At 38.5% G+C, this 18,728-nt stretch overlaps 1 protein-coding gene across 9 annotated transcripts in view; it reads right to left on the reverse strand.

The window, feature by feature from the left end:
• Positions 1-17,698, reverse strand: part of FRYL (FRY like transcription coactivator) — a 114,175-nt gene extending 96,477 nt beyond the window's left edge. For 2 of the 9 annotated variants that reach the window (XM_033159640.1, XM_033159635.1), the window contains exon 1: positions 17,285-17,697. In XM_033159640.1, coding sequence (XP_033015531.1) covers positions 17,285-17,456 — 172 coding nt within the window. In that variant the 5' untranslated portion in view covers positions 17,457-17,697. Of the gene's footprint in view, positions 1-14,127; positions 14,581-17,284 lie in introns of those variants that run through there. The other 7 variants (XM_033159638.1, XM_033159637.1, XM_033159642.1 and 4 more) reach the window with 5 other exon arrangements.
• Positions 17,699-18,728: the final 1,030 nt, after the last annotated feature.

An 18,728-nucleotide genomic window follows, 5' to 3' on the forward strand; every position in this document is an offset into this window, starting at 1 on the left:
TTTTGGGCTTCCGGCGGCTGACGCCATTATGGGTGGTCGTGGGTTGCTTCGGCTGCGAAGCACCCAGTTCATCCCGGGGGTCAGGGGCCCTGCAGCCGCATAGCGGGGCTCCGGTTGGGGTGCGGGAAGAGCGTCCCGCACCCTGGGCTCCCCGGCTGTGCCCGTTGTGGCTCCGAACCCTTCCCCCGCGCCCCCTGTAAAGGGGGAGTGGGGGTGAAGGGACGACGGAGCCGGGCTATAGGGGACATGCCTCAACCGGGATGGAAATGCGGCGACAAAGCCTGTGATGAGCGTCTAAGTTCTACCTGTCATTAAGGAGCTGATAAGAACCCAGAGGCTGTGAGTAATTGACTGACTCTTTGTATTCCTGGAACGCTCTGGGGGAAAGAAGAAAGGCAGCCCGCCTCCCTCCCTTCGAGTGGGGAAAGAGATTAACCCTTTAAGTGACTGCTGCTACAACAATCAATAGAAAGTACTTGGAATTTGAAAACTGAGTCTGTTGAGATCTCCCTTCGGGGGTTAACTGGGGAAAAAATATCTCCGTTTGAAGTTTTGGTCTTTATACTCCGGCTTCGGAGAAATGGCGGCGACTTGGTTTGTCGTGGGAAAAAATTGAAACAAAGGAAGGAAGAGACAGGAACTGAAATCTGATACTCACCCTCTCTCTTAAAATGCTGGACTTTGTGATTGCACTGGCATCGAACTCTGATTTAAGGGATGAGGAAATGCTCACTATCTTGCAGATGGAATTGCTTAATCGGAAACTACAGGTCTTGAGTGGAATTATTCATAAAAAGGATGTACTTTCCACAGAGGAGGCCTTTCAAAAGTTTTACACAATGGAATCAAGCCTTGGCAAAGAGCTGGGAGGGGCGCTTGGAGAATGGTCTGAAATGGCTGGGCGAACCCGAAAGGAAAAGGAACCTGAAACGGGAAAATTTACAATATCCAGACCCCGAGGTGGCAGCTCGGGGGCAAGGGACATGGAATTAAGATTTTTACAAGAAGAAGGAGGAAAAGAATCGGAGGACCCCAGAACGGAGATGAGGAACGCCCTGAGGCTCGATGCTGGGTTTGTTGTGGACGCTGCCTGGATCTGTGGACACTCAGAGGAAGATAAAGGGAGATTTGGCTGTGGAGAAAGACAGAAAAAGACAATGGATAGAGGGGGAGTGGGTTGAAGTATTAAATGTATAATTTAAATGGTCTGCCATGGTATCCGAAATCGGAGTGTGAAGTTTGTTAATTACAAGTTTATTTTAAATAAGCAAGGAGATATTGAATTTTAAGTTAAAAGCAGCATGATAAAGGACAGAAGAAATAAGTTTAGCTATAAGAATATTTGGTTATGATTTAGGTTACAATGCAAAGATTGAGACAAGTATGTTTTCTTTTTTTTAAGTAAAGTTAAATCTTTTTATAGAAAAAAGTTGTTAAGGAAATAGTATATCGAATTAAAACCGAAGGTGAAAAGGCGGGGGAAGTCAAATGTCAAGATTCAGAACTAGAATTTTTTTTGTGTGTAAGGTATATAAACAAGAAGAAGAATCCTGACTTTATGTGTATTTGTATTTGTATTTGTTTTTGTATTTGTAGGTGTGGGGTTGGGTTTGTGTTATATTATGAAAATGCTAATAAAATTTTGTTTAAAAAAAAAAGAAGAAGAAGAAGAAGAAGAAGGAAGCTTTTGTAGCATGCTACCAGGACAAAACAGTCTCACCCTCCTTCGAGTAAAATCCGCTTAGCAGCTACCGGTATGTACAACACAGGTGGACTATTTATTGTAATACAATTGCTTTATTTAGAAATTGAATTTCAATATTTAAACAGCTGAGGGGGAAAATCTGAAGTCCCAAAGAGTTGTCTGAGGTCACATGATGCAGGTACCTGTTGAAGTGAAGTAGGTTTGAGTCTACTTAGTGCCTAGAGAAGAACTACCTAGGAATTCTGTGTACAACATCTTAAGTTTCATGATGGACACAGGATTTAATTAGCTCAACTAAAATAAAATCAGTACCTTAGAGCTGGCTAAAGCATTTTTAACTACAAAAATGAATTTATTAGGTTAACTTCATATATTATAGCAAAACCAACATGTCTGCTTCCATGTGGCAAGGCTAAAACACGGTCCATGGTCTCTATATAATTTCAAACTATCATGTGTAACATCTCCATGCCAACTGTGAGTGCTATCAGCATGGGACTTTTCAACAAAATAGTGTCAACCCAGATGGTATTAACTCATGGCTCTTATTTACTTTGCATTTACAGATTAGTAATACAGGAGTGTTCCGTCAAGCAGTAGGGCAGGACCAATCAGTGGGTCATGCAAATCTTATCAGAGGATTACACAGAAGCTGGCAAAGTACCTACATTTTTAATTTGAGCCATTTCACAACTGAATTATATTAATCATTAAAATCTAGCAGACATAAAGTAAAACCTATCTCCTCCCATTATGGTACTTCAGTTACTCAACCCTGAACAGTCAGGAAGTATTGTGATCTAGCATTTTACTCTCCGATGAAAGGCATTGGTTAGTCTTAAAACTTTTCAACTTAGTTCACCAGCCCATGGTACTACATGCCAAAATCTTACTATTTATAAAACCTTCCTATATATTCTCAGAGGTGTGCATATGTACTTCTGAATTTTTAATTGGTTGATTTAAAAAAATCATATTCAATTTAAGATCGTGTATTTGCAGTAACAGTAGTAGAGAATTAACCACATTGTGTATGATAGCATAACTATTTGGACAGTTTAATTTTAGGACAGTTTAATTTTAGGAAATTGTCATTGGTCAGTTCAACAAAAAATGAATAGGGGAGGAGGGGAAGGAGCTCCACTGAGCAACCAGAAGCCCCTGCGAAGGGTTTCCGCTGATTGGGCTCTTTAGGTAAATCATGCCTTTTGCTGTATTTTCCACCAACTGACCATTTCATTCTTTGTAACCATTTTGGGGCTTTGTAAATAAAGTAAAAACCTCATGATTTAATGCTATTTCCTCATTGTAATTATATTCCGTCTTTGTAATTAAAAATATATCAGATATTTCAAGGCCCAACGTAAGAAGAATGTTTCCAGCCACTTCAGTGCAAAACTGAAACAAGAGTTTTATTCCACATTCAAAAGTACTGTAGAGACTATACGTTTAGCCCTGTATAAACTGGTGCACTCTATAACATGCCTTTCAATTCAGTCAATCTGATCAGCAACCCTGAGAAAAAAAAACCACCTATACAAAGGGCTGGTATGCTTTCGAACTGCTAGGTTGGCAGCAGCTGCGACAGAGCAACAGTTCATCCCGTTGCGCGGATTCGAACCACCAACCTTCCGATCAGCAAGCCCAAGAGGCTCAGTGGATTAGACCACAGCACCACCCACGTCCCTCTAGGTTGTAGAATATTCACTGTTTATCAGCTTAAGAAAGAAAGTTTATCAGCTTAAAGTTAGTCAACACTTCAAAGAAAGAGGAAAAACTAAGAAAATGTCCGATTCTTTCTGTAATCTCTATTCAACATAACAATATCCAACATCTTTCCCCTTGGAGGTAAATTATCTTTAGCATTGACAGTAATCATCTGTCTTTCAGATACTGAAACTATCCCATAATCTGCTCCACTGACTGCCGATGCGCTTCAAAGGAGTCAACAGCAGCTTGCAGAGCTGATCTAAGGGGCAGGGACTGGGAGATAGCCAATGACACAAACTGACACAACTTAAGAGAAAATGAGATTTGCTACCAACGGCAGCTACTGGCAAATGGTACAAAACTAGATAAATGCCTTAGAATCCATTCCATAGGTTACAGCTCATTTCAGGAAAGAAAGAACACATGGTCAAATTTAATAATCAAATATCAGTATACTAAAAGAAACAAAACAATGAAAACATTATCTTCTTTTAATGTACAGTATAGAGAAATTTGTAACAAGGCCACACCTAAGGAGTATGTGCAGATATTTTATATAGTGATGTGCACAGCTACATTTTGCTTCGAAGTGCAGCATGAAATTGTAAAGTCCACTTAGAAAGAGGCAGATTAAATTAGACATTTGCATGGAATAGGACCTTTGGTGATGCACAACATACATTTAAAAATAAACCAGCTTAAAAAGTAGCATAAAGCAGTTTCTTCTTCTTACAGCAGAGGTTGTCAATCTGTTCCCTACTGCCCACTAGTGGGCGTTTCAGGATTCTAGGTGGGCGGTATAGGGGGTTCTACGGCACAAGCTGAATCCTCCTTCCATCGAGCATTGGTGGGCGGTAAGGAAATTTTACCATCAAGAAAGATGCATTAGTGGGTGGGTAGGTATAAAAAGGTTGACTACCCCTGACTTACAGAGCAAATCAGTAGGTATACTGTTGTGGAAAGCTAAGACAGAGGCTGGATCTAGACACATCAAAAAAGCATTTCAGTTAAACGTGTTGTAAACTTTAGGGAAATCACGTTGGCGAAGGAGAGGACTCCACAGCACCATCTGGTGTCACAATGTTATAACGCATATACAGTGGTACCTCGGGTTACAAACACTTCGGGTTACAAACTCCGCTAGCCCGGAAGTAGTACCTCGGGTTAAGAACTTTACCTCAGGATGAGAACAGAAATTGCGCGGCAGCAGTGGGAGGTCCCATTAGCCAAAGTGGTACCTCAGGTTAAGAACGGTATCAGGTTAAGAACGGACCTCCGGAACGAATTAAGTTCGTAACCCGAGGCACCACTGTAAAGCTCTCTCTACAAATGTAAATGAGTCCAGAAAGAATAACAGGCAAATGACAGGGACCTACAGCCCATTGCACTTTTGGCAGTGTAATCTCTGACACTTAACTCAGTTGAGTTGGAATGATAAGCAGAGAATGACCATGAACATTTCAACTGTTGGACAGCCTCAACTGGTAGTTTCGCATCTCTGCATTCTATGTTACTCACATAGTATAATAAAGCCATGTTATGCATAGAAAAGCAGAGTACCTTTATATTCACGGTTATTCATTGTTTGTCTGGAAACATTAAAGACTAATGTCTCAAATACACATTAAAGCTTCAAGTCCCAAAACCTTGGGGAAGATCAAACATTAGCCATACTCAAAGTAGACCCATACACAAAGTACGACAAATGTTAGATATCACTAACTGTGATGTTCTTTATAATCAATACAGTATTTATATCAACACATTTAGTAGCAGCAGTACACATTGCAACAGCTCTCCAATATAATTTACTTATTTGTCTTATGAGTAAAAATGCTCAGAAGAATGGAGTTATCAAGTTCACATCAAGCAACAAGTTACAAGAAGAGTGGCCCAAAGTGGAGGATCATATTGAGTAGGAAATAAGTATACTACTGAACACAACTTAGGAAGAACTATAGTCAAGTAATTTGCATCTATAACTGGTACTTTATCATAATTATATTATTGTAAATGACTAACACTAAAGCTAACTACACTTGGGGTGAGCCCCTTTTCAGACAGCACCAAAAAGGGGTAACAGGAACCATTAATTACATTATAAGGTACATGGCTGAAATTGGTACCACTTGATAAAAAACTTCTTCCTCTGGAATTACCAGTATATAAAATAATTCCGCAAAAGATATAGCCTCTTTTTCTTTCTTTTTTTACCATATGATGCCCTCCCCCCGCCTTTTGAACTAGAACACTTAATCCTTCAGATACCTGGTCCTAAGCTGTGAAGGGTTTTAAAGGTCAAAAGCAGCACTTTGAATTTGGCCTGGAAACCAATGAAGATGGCAGAAAGTACTGGTATGAAATATCATTTCAGATAGATGCTTCATACTTCCCGTCATGCTTATCCACACATCCCTGCTAACTAGTGTTGGTGCGGATCTTTAAAGCCCTAAATGGCCTCGGCACAGTATACGTGAAGGAGCATCTCCACCCCCACCATTCAGCCTGGACACTGAGGTCCTCCTCTGAGGGTCTTCTGGCAGTTCCCTCACCGCAAGAAGTGCAGTTATAGGGAACCAGGCAAAGGGCCTTCTCGGCAGTGGCACCCTCCCTGTGGAATGCCCTTGCATCAGATGTCAAGGAGATGAACTACATAACTTTTAGAAAACATTTGTCAGCAGCCCTGTATCGGGTAGTTTTTAATGTTTGATGTTTTTATATGAACTGGAAGCCGTCCAGAGAAGCTGGGGAAACATAGTCAGATGGGTGGGGTATAAATATTATTATTATTAAGCACAATAAAGGGAAGAAGAGTGAAAATTTGCAAACAATCCATTTAAACTACTGTACAGTACTTGCTCAGTTATAAAATTGAGTACCAGTAAATACCCTTGGAGAGGTCACACTCCCCCAGTCTAAGTTACTTCACAGATTTGAAGTGAATAGTTTTGAAGCACTTCATGTTTTAGAAGTGCTACTGAATATAAGGGGGAGGGGGAGAAAAATAATAAATTACATTAAAGATTGAAATATACATAGCAAAAAGCTACCGTAAGTAGAATCTATCAAAATTGCCCATTTGTAAAAGTTAAATGTGACATTTGCTAGTACACTAGTGAAAACAAACTAGTAAAATACCATCCTTTGCTAAGGTTATGAATGAAATAAGGGGATACTTATCTGCTAAATATTCTCACTACACAGCTGGTTTAACAGAATGTTCCTGACTCAATGTAAAAAGAATGCTTCAAACTGTTGGCAGAGACACAGCACCCTGAATCTAGGCCATATGAATGTCACTTCATTGTTGTTAGTGAAAGAAAAAAAGTGCAGCTACAATCAAACCCTAGCCAGCATTGCAACACCATTCTGCCAGCTAAGCAAGCCTTTAAAAAAACAACAACAGTGAGATGAAGCAGTGTTTTGAGTGTATACATTCAAGCATACATACTCATAGAAGGGATATCATAAAAAACCAAAAGTACATTGGGATTTCCTTTTGTAACAAGAAATCTCATTGACTGAAGTAGCTGGATACGGTCTCTCAATATGTAGCTATAACACTAACTATATCCCATTGTCATTCTGTGTAAATTATACAATAGAAAATGTCACACTGTACCCCATTTAAAAGGAACATTTGTATTTAAAAAAGCACTCACTTCTGAGCAACCATTAGGAATTTCAGGGAGCTACATTACCACCAACAGGATTATATTACATATAGTTTTCAAATAAGTAAAATAAGTACTTTGCAATTATAGTGTAATGTACAGACTAGAGCAAATGAATAACCTGGTTTAGAAAATTATAGCCTAAATAAGCATAATAATGCAAAGTATTCAGGATGAGCCAATCCCATCCTTGAAGAAATCTTCCTGAACTTAATGAAACCAAACTGTTGATATTTTGAATCTCAGATAAAGCAAAGAAAACAAAACTGACCAAATGGAACCATATAGACCCATAATATATTTCAAGGTCACTGGAAGGAGAGATGTCAAGGAAAGTAGAATAAAGCAAAACCAGAAAAAGTGGAATAGTCTTCCTTAATTCTGATAACAAACAGGAAGAATAATGCACATAATCTTCCAATATTATAGTAGATTGCAAAGGTTAGCACTTTGGTCTTCCAAACCTCATCAAGGCATACTGAGAGGAAGTGGTAGGAAATAAATTGCATCCATTCCAGAAATTATCCATATCTCCCTAAGGTGACCTATCTCACAGCAAGAACCACTACTGTGTAATCTTTCTTTCTCCGCTGCTCATAGGGGAAAGAAACTATTAAGACCTGAAATCCCTGTAATACAGAATACTGTTTTATATCTTAAGAACAGTTCTATTGGACCAGAAAAAAGATCCATCCAGGATAACCCATAAGTAATGACAAGAGACCTAAATTTATAGGCAGCAGTACAATCAGTAAATAACTTGCCTTTGGTGTATACTTATGAGGGGACATATATACTGTATATACTTGAGTATAAGCCTAGTTTTTCAGCACATTTTTTGTGCTGAAAAAGCTGCCCTCGGCTTATACTCGAGTGAGGCGGGTGGTGGGGGCGGCGAGAAAGAAGCCCTTTCTCTCCACTCGTGCCACCACCCGCTCTCCCCAGTCAACCATTCCTTAAGAAGTGTACAAGAACGGCGGTTCTTTACTCTCCCCAGGCAGTTTGTTCCATTCCTGAACTGCTCACATAAATGCAAACTTGGCAAAGGAAGAAAAGGAAGGAGCAGCCCAAAGGGCTGCTTTCGGGCTGCTCGTTCCTCCTCCTCCTCCATAGCGGCAAAGGTGAACCGGCTTATACTTGAGTCAATAAGCTTTCCCAGGTTTTTGTAGGAAAATTAGGTGCCTCGGTTTATATTCGGGTCGGCTTATACTCGGGTATATACGGTAATATGGAATATCTGAAGAACCACAAGCAGCCTCAGCATGCATAGCAAAACATACCTTAAAGAAAATAGCAAAAGTTTCAAAAATATGTTTAACACACCTCAAGACAGTATATATAAATCAGGAACATCTTTCAATTGTTTCAAATCTCCTCTGGGTTGTTAAAAGGAATACATTTGAGCTTTGATTGTTCATATACAAACTGAAAGCAGATATTTAAAATGTTACTAGCTTCTACTACCATGAATCACTTTTTTACTGTTTTCAACTTGCTCTGTATCCATGATCCACAATACTAACACAGCCTGGCACATGTGAATGGTTCAAAATAATCTACTAAGTGACCTGTTGAATGTTTAATGCTATATAACCTACAAGGCTCAATGAGCAATACAAAAATCGGTATTTGAATATATTCAAACTGAGTATCATTCTACACAATGTACTGCTGGAGTAAGTTAAATAAAAGGAAAATGTATCAGAGCAGAAGCTCTGCACACTTTGAAACAAATTATAATTGATTCTAGAAAAGGAAAGCTTACCTCCAAGTTTTGAAAAAGCTCTTCTTTCTAATGTTATTTCATGTTGCCATGCAATGGTTATTTGAAAATTGCCAATATATACATCACAGATAATATAAAAGTGTCAGACCAATGTTCTATGAACTAAACTATCATCCAAACAGATAAACTGAGTCAGAGATCCTAAAAGTTTCTGAACTCTGTCTTGACTTCTCACGTTGCTGATTTCTACTCTCACCTACTCACACTTAAAAGGAAGGGCCAACCACCTCTTTCATACATGAGATCCTTGCATGCAGTCATGTACAAATAGTATGTTGTTGTACAAGATGATCTGTGACTAAGGGACTAATTTCCAACTTTGTCACCAGAAGAGGATTTCTCTGACAGACTCCTAAAACCATTCACAAAAAAATCTGAACAGCAAAGCAGCAGTTTTTGATCCCTTGATCCCTCTTCATCTCCAAAATTATGTTTGGACAATTTGTTTCGTGACTGCACTTATGCTGTCAGGGGGCATTCAATTCCTGCTAAAGGGAATGATTGGCTCAATCTGCTTCAGGATGCAGCCATCCCAGGAACCTTTGAGTTACCATATACCCAAGTAGGGGCCCATCCTCTAATTTGGGAATCACCAAGTTAAGGATTAGTGTTTCAGGCTTTTTAGCTAGAAACCTACTTCTGCTCACTTCAATTAGTTTGTCTAAATGCACAGCAAAAAGCTGGGATTCAACTATAGAATGTTAACAATGAAATGTTCTTTGCTTATTATGGATAAATTATATTGACTAAACAGTTCACCTGTAAGTATGTTAATGTGCAACTTATTCATGGTCTGCAGACCTCTGATTTTGCTTCAAAAGCATTTTGTGCTGAAGAGAACTATGGAATAGTACTGAGCAGATCTGCTGCAGAGCCTAAGATCTAGAAACTGTCACCTCTATTTTTGCAAATAACCATTCCAAATGAAAGCAAAAAGCCTACCCACCCCCATCTCCCATGCACACACAGAGTTAGAAATTAAAGATAATGTTTTGGAGGGTTTTGCATGGGAACTAGGAAGCAGATATTCTAGTTGCCTGTACTTATCTATCTCTCCCATTTGTCTTACACAAAATAGTCTGTCTTTCAGCAGCTTAACATTCAAGAATTAGCATGCAAGGAGGAACACGCATGATGTAGCTGTCTCAGTCAAGATAATATACTTACAGCTGCTGCTCCATGACTTTAGCAGGGATTTAATGTTAATTTCAAAAAGCACAGAATCCTGGAGGCTCAACATCATGTCTCAGAGAGCTGCTGCAGCAGCACCACCGGCAGCTACAGTTTTGGTGATACGGCTTTCCTAACAGTCATCCTTTTTTGCTTGCAGGCAACAGAGTTTGGCCCACAGCATCAGCGCTTCATTACCATGCAGTCTCCGAGTGACGCACAACTATAGTAGAAATGCTGCTGAATGCAGATGAACTCTCCAGTATGGAGGGGGGGGGAGAGAGCTTACATGCTTGTCAAGACAGGATGCCCTTCAGGATCCTCATATTTCTCTGTGCTGACACAAACCAATCCCACACACCAGAAACAAAAATAGAAGAAAGCTATTCAGATATTAGCTGTTAGTTAGTCACCTTGTTCTTAGTAAACACAGGCCAGTGAGAGTTTGGAACTTTACGTACAATTTATTGCAGTAACTCTAATAATAAAATGGATAGTGGGGAAAAGAACTGCCTACTTGCAAACTGAAAATGAAGTATTATGCTCTAATAGACACCAACATCAGGACTGCTTCCCCCCCCCCCACAAAAAGTATATAAATGCATTCTTTCTATTCCCAACAGTCTGTGCACAAGCAGAGACTTCTCAACATTCCCCTGAAAATGCATACAACTTCCTGCTTAATCTATTGGAGATTATGACAGTTAATGGAATGGGAGGGGCACTGTAACCGTGCTATGAGCTTTCTAAAAGTACTTAATGCAATATTTCATATCTCATTTCCTAAACAGTGCCCACTTAGGAGAGAAAGAAGTCACAGAAGAGGCAAATACTGTATTTAGTTCACCTCCATACAGTACCTACATTTATTGTTACTTCGTCCCCACAAAACAGACAAAAGCAATTCTGAAAGAAGGTTAAAATGTAATCATAGATTTCATTTGGCTCCTTGTTGGAGAACTCGGAATACAATATATATATATTTTGAAAAGCAGAAATACAGCCATGAGGCACTAAATATTACTTTGAACAAAATAATTATAGGCTTCAAAATAAAATCCTTATGACCAAAGCACACATATTTGAAAAATCACAACCACATGAGATACGCAATTCCTAGATGACAAATTACTGGTATTTGTTTAATAAATTATCAATTAATCCCTACCTTGCTTCTTCCTCCAGAGAATGGAGAAGTAGGCTCCATTATATGGTTAAGAAGAGGCAACAACTTTCTATACAATACCAAAGTTGTGGAACTCACTGTCACAGAAAAGGTGATGACCAACATCTTAAAGCAGTGATGGCAAACCTTCGGTCCATGAACCTAATTTGGCCTGCAAGTTTTCCCCAAGCCATATCCACCAGCCCCACATATGATCTCATATACGTGGCATCAAGTGCAGAGTAGGTAAAGACACAGCTCCCTGCAAGGTTTTCAAGCATCATTGACCAGCAGCACCTGCAAATCCCAGAAGCTTTGCCAACACTGTCTGATCTCAAACCACACGGCCAAAGGAAACTGCTTCAACTGATGGCATAGTGATAGATGACTGACAAGTGGGTAGGCCTGGGTGATTGATATATCACCCAGGATCAGTATGAAGAGCAGACTGCAATGCTGGTAAAACCACCACTGCTCCTGAGTTCCTCTGTTAGCAGCGTCTGCTGGAGGCAGTCAAGAGTTCCTTCCTCCAGCGGGCGCTGCAAGCAGAGGGACTCAGGAGCGGCAGCACTTTCAGCAGCGATATACTGCTGAGTGAAGCTGACATTGCACAGAGGGAGAAACAAGCTGTATTGGCAAGGCATGATACAGCTTGTTCTTTAAACTATTCAGCTAAGGAAGTGTGCCAGGCTTACATCAGCCGAGCAGTTAACTGTTTAATTATTACCTGCTGGTGTTTAATTTTAGTGTTTACTATTGGATTCTAATGCATTACTGCATATTGCTTTATTTGGTATAACTTGATTATTTTACAGTTATTGTGACTTTTTATATAGGATCTGATTGTTACTATTAATGTTTGATGATGATGATGATGTTGTTGTTGTTGTTATCATCATCATCATCATCATCATCATCTGTGTTGGAAGCTGCCCAGAGTGGCTGGGGCAACCCAACCAGATGGGTGGGAAATAAAATAAAATAAAATAAAATAAAATAAAATAAAATAAAATAAAATAAAATAAAATAAAATAAAATAAAATAAAATAAAATAAAATAAAATAAAATAAAATAAAATAAAATAAAATAAAATAAAATAAAATAAAATAAAATAAAATAAAATAAAATAAAATAAAATAAAATAAAATAAAATAAAATAAAATAAAATAAAATAAAATAAAATAAAAAATAGCCTTCAGCCTGGCATTGGCTCCTGCTAGCACATAGCAGTATGGGGGTTTCAGGGCTGGCTCAGTTGGGGAGGGAGAACCTTTCTGATCCCTAGCTGAGCTGAGTAAGCAAGCTGTGTTGTCCCAGCCCACAAGCACCTGGGTGAAAGCACCTCAGCTTCCACGGTTAGAGCTGGGGCAGTTTCATCCGGCACCTTACAGGCAGAGGCCAATGCAGCTGTTTTTTCAATATTGCTGTATACCACCAAACTGCGATGTTTAGCTGGCAATACACCGTGATGTTGAAAAGCTGATATTGCCCAGCCCATCTGCCAAAAGTAGGGGAGGTCAGGATCTGACCCACCAGCTATAACCAGTTCCCCACCTATTTTCAAGAGCGAAGACACATTTAATGAGATGCATTCATACTTGAGTGTATTTCTTTACAGCTTTCAGGAACAGTCCTGTACAGTACATACGCTAGATGGTTCACTTTAAAAGGGCATAACTCTTTCAGTCAACCTATGACTTCTATGGGATTGCTTGTAGTTATCTGGAGGTTATTTGCTAGCCCATACAGTTTTTATGGTTAAACTCAGTGCCAACGGCAGTGGTGGACCGTTCTCAGGAATATACTTTCAAAAGCTTATACATCCCATTTCAGGTATCATGGATGGCAGATAGGGTGGGTTGTCAATAAAATGCACATTGCCGAAGTACAATTGAGGGAATTGCACAATATAGGCCTACCGGTACTTCACATTACTGTTTGCAGTGTTCCTCAAAAGAGACTTACTGTGAGACACCAACAAAAAGCAATCAGGACTTACAGACTCAGGTTGCTAGCTACACCCTTGCCAATCTGACTAAATTTGTTACCTATCAGGCAGCACTGCCCATAACGGTAGCTGGAAAGATTAGGAATAAGTTTATGTACCTTTACAACAGCCAGCAGTGGGAGACTACACTGTTAACTATCCTGAAGTTAATTTTTTCCCTTTGTACTTTGTTTATAATGCTACAGTTGTAACAACTTATGTCCAAAACTAATATATTGACTGACATCTCCAAAGAGTACAAGGAGATGAAGAACTAAGACCCAATATTTGTAGATACTGTTTGTAAATAAAAATGAATCTACAAAAATAGGCAATGCAACATGCTTAGTTCTTCCCACAGCACCTTCCCTTCATTTTTTTTTTACAGATGGCCTTAAGGTTTTTTGCACAAGTACTCTGAATTTTGAAGACAGTTACCAATGACATCAATTTAATAGGTGAACAAATCCTTCTAGCATATATTTTCAGTCCAATATTCCCTTCTAATTAAGCACTACCCTGTTATCTATTTTAAGACCACATTACTATAATCAATTCCATATAATCCTTAGGTACAAATTATTATTATTTTCATTTACACAATAGAACAATAATTGGTTGAAGTTGCACAGATATCTCCCTTTATGAAACAATTAGGAATAAAATTCCATTTTTTATTATTGTTACAAGTTTTTGCAAAAGATCAGGTTTTCACCAATACCTATGTCAGTAAGTACAGGCTATAAACCTAAATTCAGCTTTTGTAAGGCCATCAGCAGCAACTTCCCATTGCTGATCAGTAAGCTACTTGTACACAGAACAAGCAGTCTAATACTTAATTCAAGTTTACATAACTTTACTACAAATATCGTAACAGATAACTATTAACAAGACTTTTAAGTTGGGTTATATTTCACATTTAATCATTACCTGTGTCAGACCCCCATCTTCTATTAACATCCCACTGGTAATTCAGCAGTTCTCTGCGTGTGCTAGAAGAGCACTTCATTCCATTATCAGGATACAAAAATAGAAATAAGCAGATAATTTAAAGAGGATTCAGCTGCTGTCTACTATTGTAAAAAGCATGATTGTAGGATACTATAATCTGCATTTCATAAATGCCTACCTCACAGAGTTCTGCAATAGTAGTAATGGAAACGATTTGGAGAAATTTCTAATGACATAGCCAGTTGGCGGCATTTAAACAGACCAAATAGAGAATTAATCTTCAACTGTAGGATTAGAGTACTTTATGCCTGTTATCTCAATTGCTCAACCAAGCTAGAGTACATCCAACATAAATGTTAAAAGACCTCTTTCATTTTAACTGCTGCAGATTGCCACCTGCAGTCTCACTGTGTTACAGTAGCATCACTTCAATCTAACTGATTAGCAGTACTTTCAATTTAAACTATGTTTAACAAGAAAACTAAGCTGCCAGTGAACCTCACACTAAATTATTTTTATAAGTGGAGTGCTTGCTGTGACTCTAAAATTTACACCCACACCCACACACCCCAGTTCCTTAAATCGAATTAGAGGCAGTTGGTTGCTTGAATTTCAGCAAGTAGAAGATGGTAAATTGAATCAAAGCACAAATATGTCTGCATTTAGTAATAACAAATTTTAAAAAATCACAATGGCTAGACAACACCATGTTCAAAAGCATAGCTTAAGCTTTTTGAATTTGAGTAGTATGATAGAATTACTGATGCATTAGAGTTACCTGTCCACACCAAAATAAACTTCCCTCCAAATACAGCATTTACTCAAGAACCGATACACACCTCTTTTTCACAGTTAAAGTGATGCATAATTTCTGTCTAGGCCGTTCTACTTAAAATACAAAACATACTGGCTTCACAAAGCTGTGAAAGTGTAGTGGCTGAGCTGCAAATCAAAAATCCCTAGTTCTAATCTTACCTTTTCTTTCTTGGACCATGCTCTCTGCTTCCTTGAGGAAAGACTTCTGGCAAGAGACAGGTCGCACATCACAGTGGTTGGCAAGAATGTGTTTGCTAAGAGTCTCATGAACCTGATTAGGAGAGCTTTAAACTAAATCCTGAGTGGGGGGAAGGCAATATTACAGATGACAGGGGACCACCTGGTACTTGGGATAATAGCTTCATTGATGCTCAGGAAACTGAAGTGGTGCTACAGAAACTTGCTAAAGGGCAAAAAAACTACAATACGACTTGTGACTGGAATGCAGAAATTAAGAGGTATAATCTGTTCAAAAGGAATGGACCATACAGTAATGGTCTAGCAGCATTATATGTAAAGGGTGTGTACACTTGTGAAAAGATCCATGACCTGCACTGCAGGGGTTGGACTAGATGACCCTTGGGGTCCCTTCCAACTATACAGTGCTGTTATTCTATGGCCTGGAGCATGGAAGGCAAGCTGAGAGTATATAAGGAAATATTGCAGGAGAGCAAACAACAGTGACCTTACTGTGGGTGTCTGCTATAGACTTCCAAGCCAGAAGTCTGTTGGAACTCAAACTTTGCTAAGAATGTAAGGTCGAACAAATTCCTCCATTGCCTCACTGGCAATTTCATTTCTCCGAAGATGGAAGAAGCAACAAGGAGGCCATCTGTCTTGGACCTGGTCCTCACAAACAGGGAGGAACTGATTGACAAAGTGGAAGTACTGGGAACCTTGGGAGGAAGTGATAATGTCCTCAGGTTTCATGATACAGAGTACATGAGAGCTCAACAACAGAAGATTAAGTATTGGAAAGTGTCAGTTATGTTTATTTCAACTGCCTAGAAAGATTGTGGTTAATGCAGAAAACTGGAATTTCTTTGTCTTGAGGCTCCTAACACACACCTGTGCTGCAATAAGTATGAGATACCTCCCTTCCATATTGTTAAGAATGTTTGCCATTTCAATAGTATATTAAATTCATTTAGACAAGAAATGTATTCTTGAGTTGTTTTCACAGAAAAGCGAAGAGAAAGCATAGGGGTTTGGTCACCCATATTTTTATAATAGGATGGATTATTTTGGCAAAGAATGGAGAAAATCTTAGCACCAAATATTAGAAGTATTGAAACCATAAATGTGGAATATTACACTGATGAACAAAATTACTTGCTATAAATTTATCTGGAGAGAAAACCAAAACTACAAACTGGATTACCAGAATCAGTTGAGACTAAAATAAGTAATTATTCAAGCCGTATTAGCTATAATATAAAAAAGGAAACAAGGAGTGGACTTAAAAAATATGTAATTGGGATTTTACTGGTCCTTATGTTGGACACTATTTATATTTTTTAATTGTTTGCCACTTTTCAAGCCATACCAAATGAGCTCAAATACATAAAGAGAAACACTCACTGGATTTCACACAGAAATCTCATGCTATAAGGAACAATGTAACCAAACCATCAACTAATTCCACATTTAAGGGTCAAAGTCATCACAAGCTGTCATTCTCAAATGAGGCTTCATACCAAGAAAAAGGGCAGGGAGAAAAAAGACAAAATAGAATAGAAAATTTCAAGCTGAACACGATTACCATGATCAGTTACATGATCAGTTACTTCTGAGTAATACCCCTCCCCACCCTCTCACTATATATAAGGGTCTGGTGACTTCTGTTTCAGTGTATCTGAAGAAGTGTGCATGCACATGAAAGCTCATACCAATAACAAACTTAGTTGGTCTCTAAGGTGCTACTGGAAGATTTTTTTTTTATTTTGTTTCTACCATGATCAGGCAAGACATGATGCTGGAACTCAAGCACAACAATACCCAATAAAGCAATAGGATCATGAGTTGCATCCAACATGGCAGGATTACATCTTTCGCATGAGTCATGCAACATTTCTTTTTACTATATTTACAACAGTCCAGCAAAATGTGCAGATATACATTTTAATGGATCTCAATTCTACCCACGAATTGGACAAAATGATCTTTCTACAGTAAACAATACAGAAACCTTACGATGTCAGAAAACTATTTGCAGCATTTTTAAATATCATGGCCCAACAATCTAAGCTGACCAAAACACTTTTTTATAAATTACACTTGCCTTGAACTTAAAAAAAACCAAAAACTTAGAGATACATACTGTAATTAGGATGCAAAAGATGAATGTCATCTTCTATGGTCTGCCCTAAGGAGAGCAGGTTGGTACGCGTCATTTTCAGCAGCTTAGGAGAACTTTCGCAAATAGTACTTCCAACATCCAAAACAACATCTCCTGACATGACGGAAGGCACCATTTTTTTAAAGAAATCCATGCTTGAGTTTTACCATTCCCAGAACATTGATTAACGTATTTAGCTTAGCTGCACGAAGTGCAAGTCCAGGTGCTTGTGCAAACTTCCTTGAAGAGACGCTAAAGGCAGCCTGTGTACTACTTTGCATAATGATGTCATCCCACAACTGGGTGGTGCTCAAACACCAGCAAACCAGCTCCTAACTGGAAAGTTTTAAAGGCATACGTTTCACTGACTGAAACAACTCAGTCATTAGATATACCCTTAAACTGGAAACTGCTATTAATAAACTAATAAATTTAGCAAAATTATTGCTTTAATTATTCATAAACATGCCATGTGCATACATACACAGGCTTATTTCTATCCAATTAGCTGGAAGTTTTCATTTTATCTTGTAAAGGGAGGAGTACGCATCTGCACTCACTGATAAAAGTTATCACTGTGAAAAGTCTGCCAGTTACCAGTTTCCAACACCACATAGTCTGGATCAGTTCAGTTTCTGACATGACTGAGTAGAAACAGCTTTTTAAAAATGCTTAGATTATTTGCCTCAAGTGGAATAATGCTAGTGAAGAATTTAAGTCACAAAGCTTTATACAAAAAAGAAGCAGAAATTTGTTTTCTGCAACAGTTCTTTATTCAAATATGTCATTTATGTGGAAGTAAAGGAAGCAAATGTGCAGTTTTTATTTCTATACCAACTTGATTTTCAAAGGTATTGGCAAAACAGTGTACAACACTACATTATAACAAATAATTTCAACAAAACAGCAACACTGAAGGAGATTTCTTTGAAGAATTATCCCTAAACATTTCCAGCTCCTTAAGAGACAAACAGCACTGCAGCAAGATCTATAGCAGTTTGACTTCTTAAGCACCATTTTTACACAAATAGTATTTTTATATGTTTTCATGTCAAACCTCTTTACAAAACTAGCCTTGCTCCCCTCATTTGCTACTATGAATTCTCTCCAATATCCACAATTGGCCTATTCAATGTAGTTCATTCACAGACAATTAAGGAAATACATCACTTCAGGACTACTATTCTACTCCCCTCTGCCCAACACACACACAGAGGTTTTTTTACCTTACTTTTTAGACTATCTGTACTGAGGTTAGATTCAGGCATGCTGGCATCACAATTGAATCATCTTTTAAAAGTGTGTGAAAAGTCAGAAAGCAGAAAGAATGATACTTCTAGAGTTTGTCAACAAATGATGAATGCTTGTATTAGCCAGTGGCGGCCAATTTATAGCAATTTCCTTCCTGCAAGTACATTTCGTTGGT

This window comes from Lacerta agilis, chromosome 9, assembly GCF_009819535.1.
Source record: "Lacerta agilis isolate rLacAgi1 chromosome 9, rLacAgi1.pri, whole genome shotgun sequence".
Lineage (NCBI taxonomy): Eukaryota > Metazoa > Chordata > Lepidosauria > Squamata > Lacertidae > Lacerta > Lacerta agilis.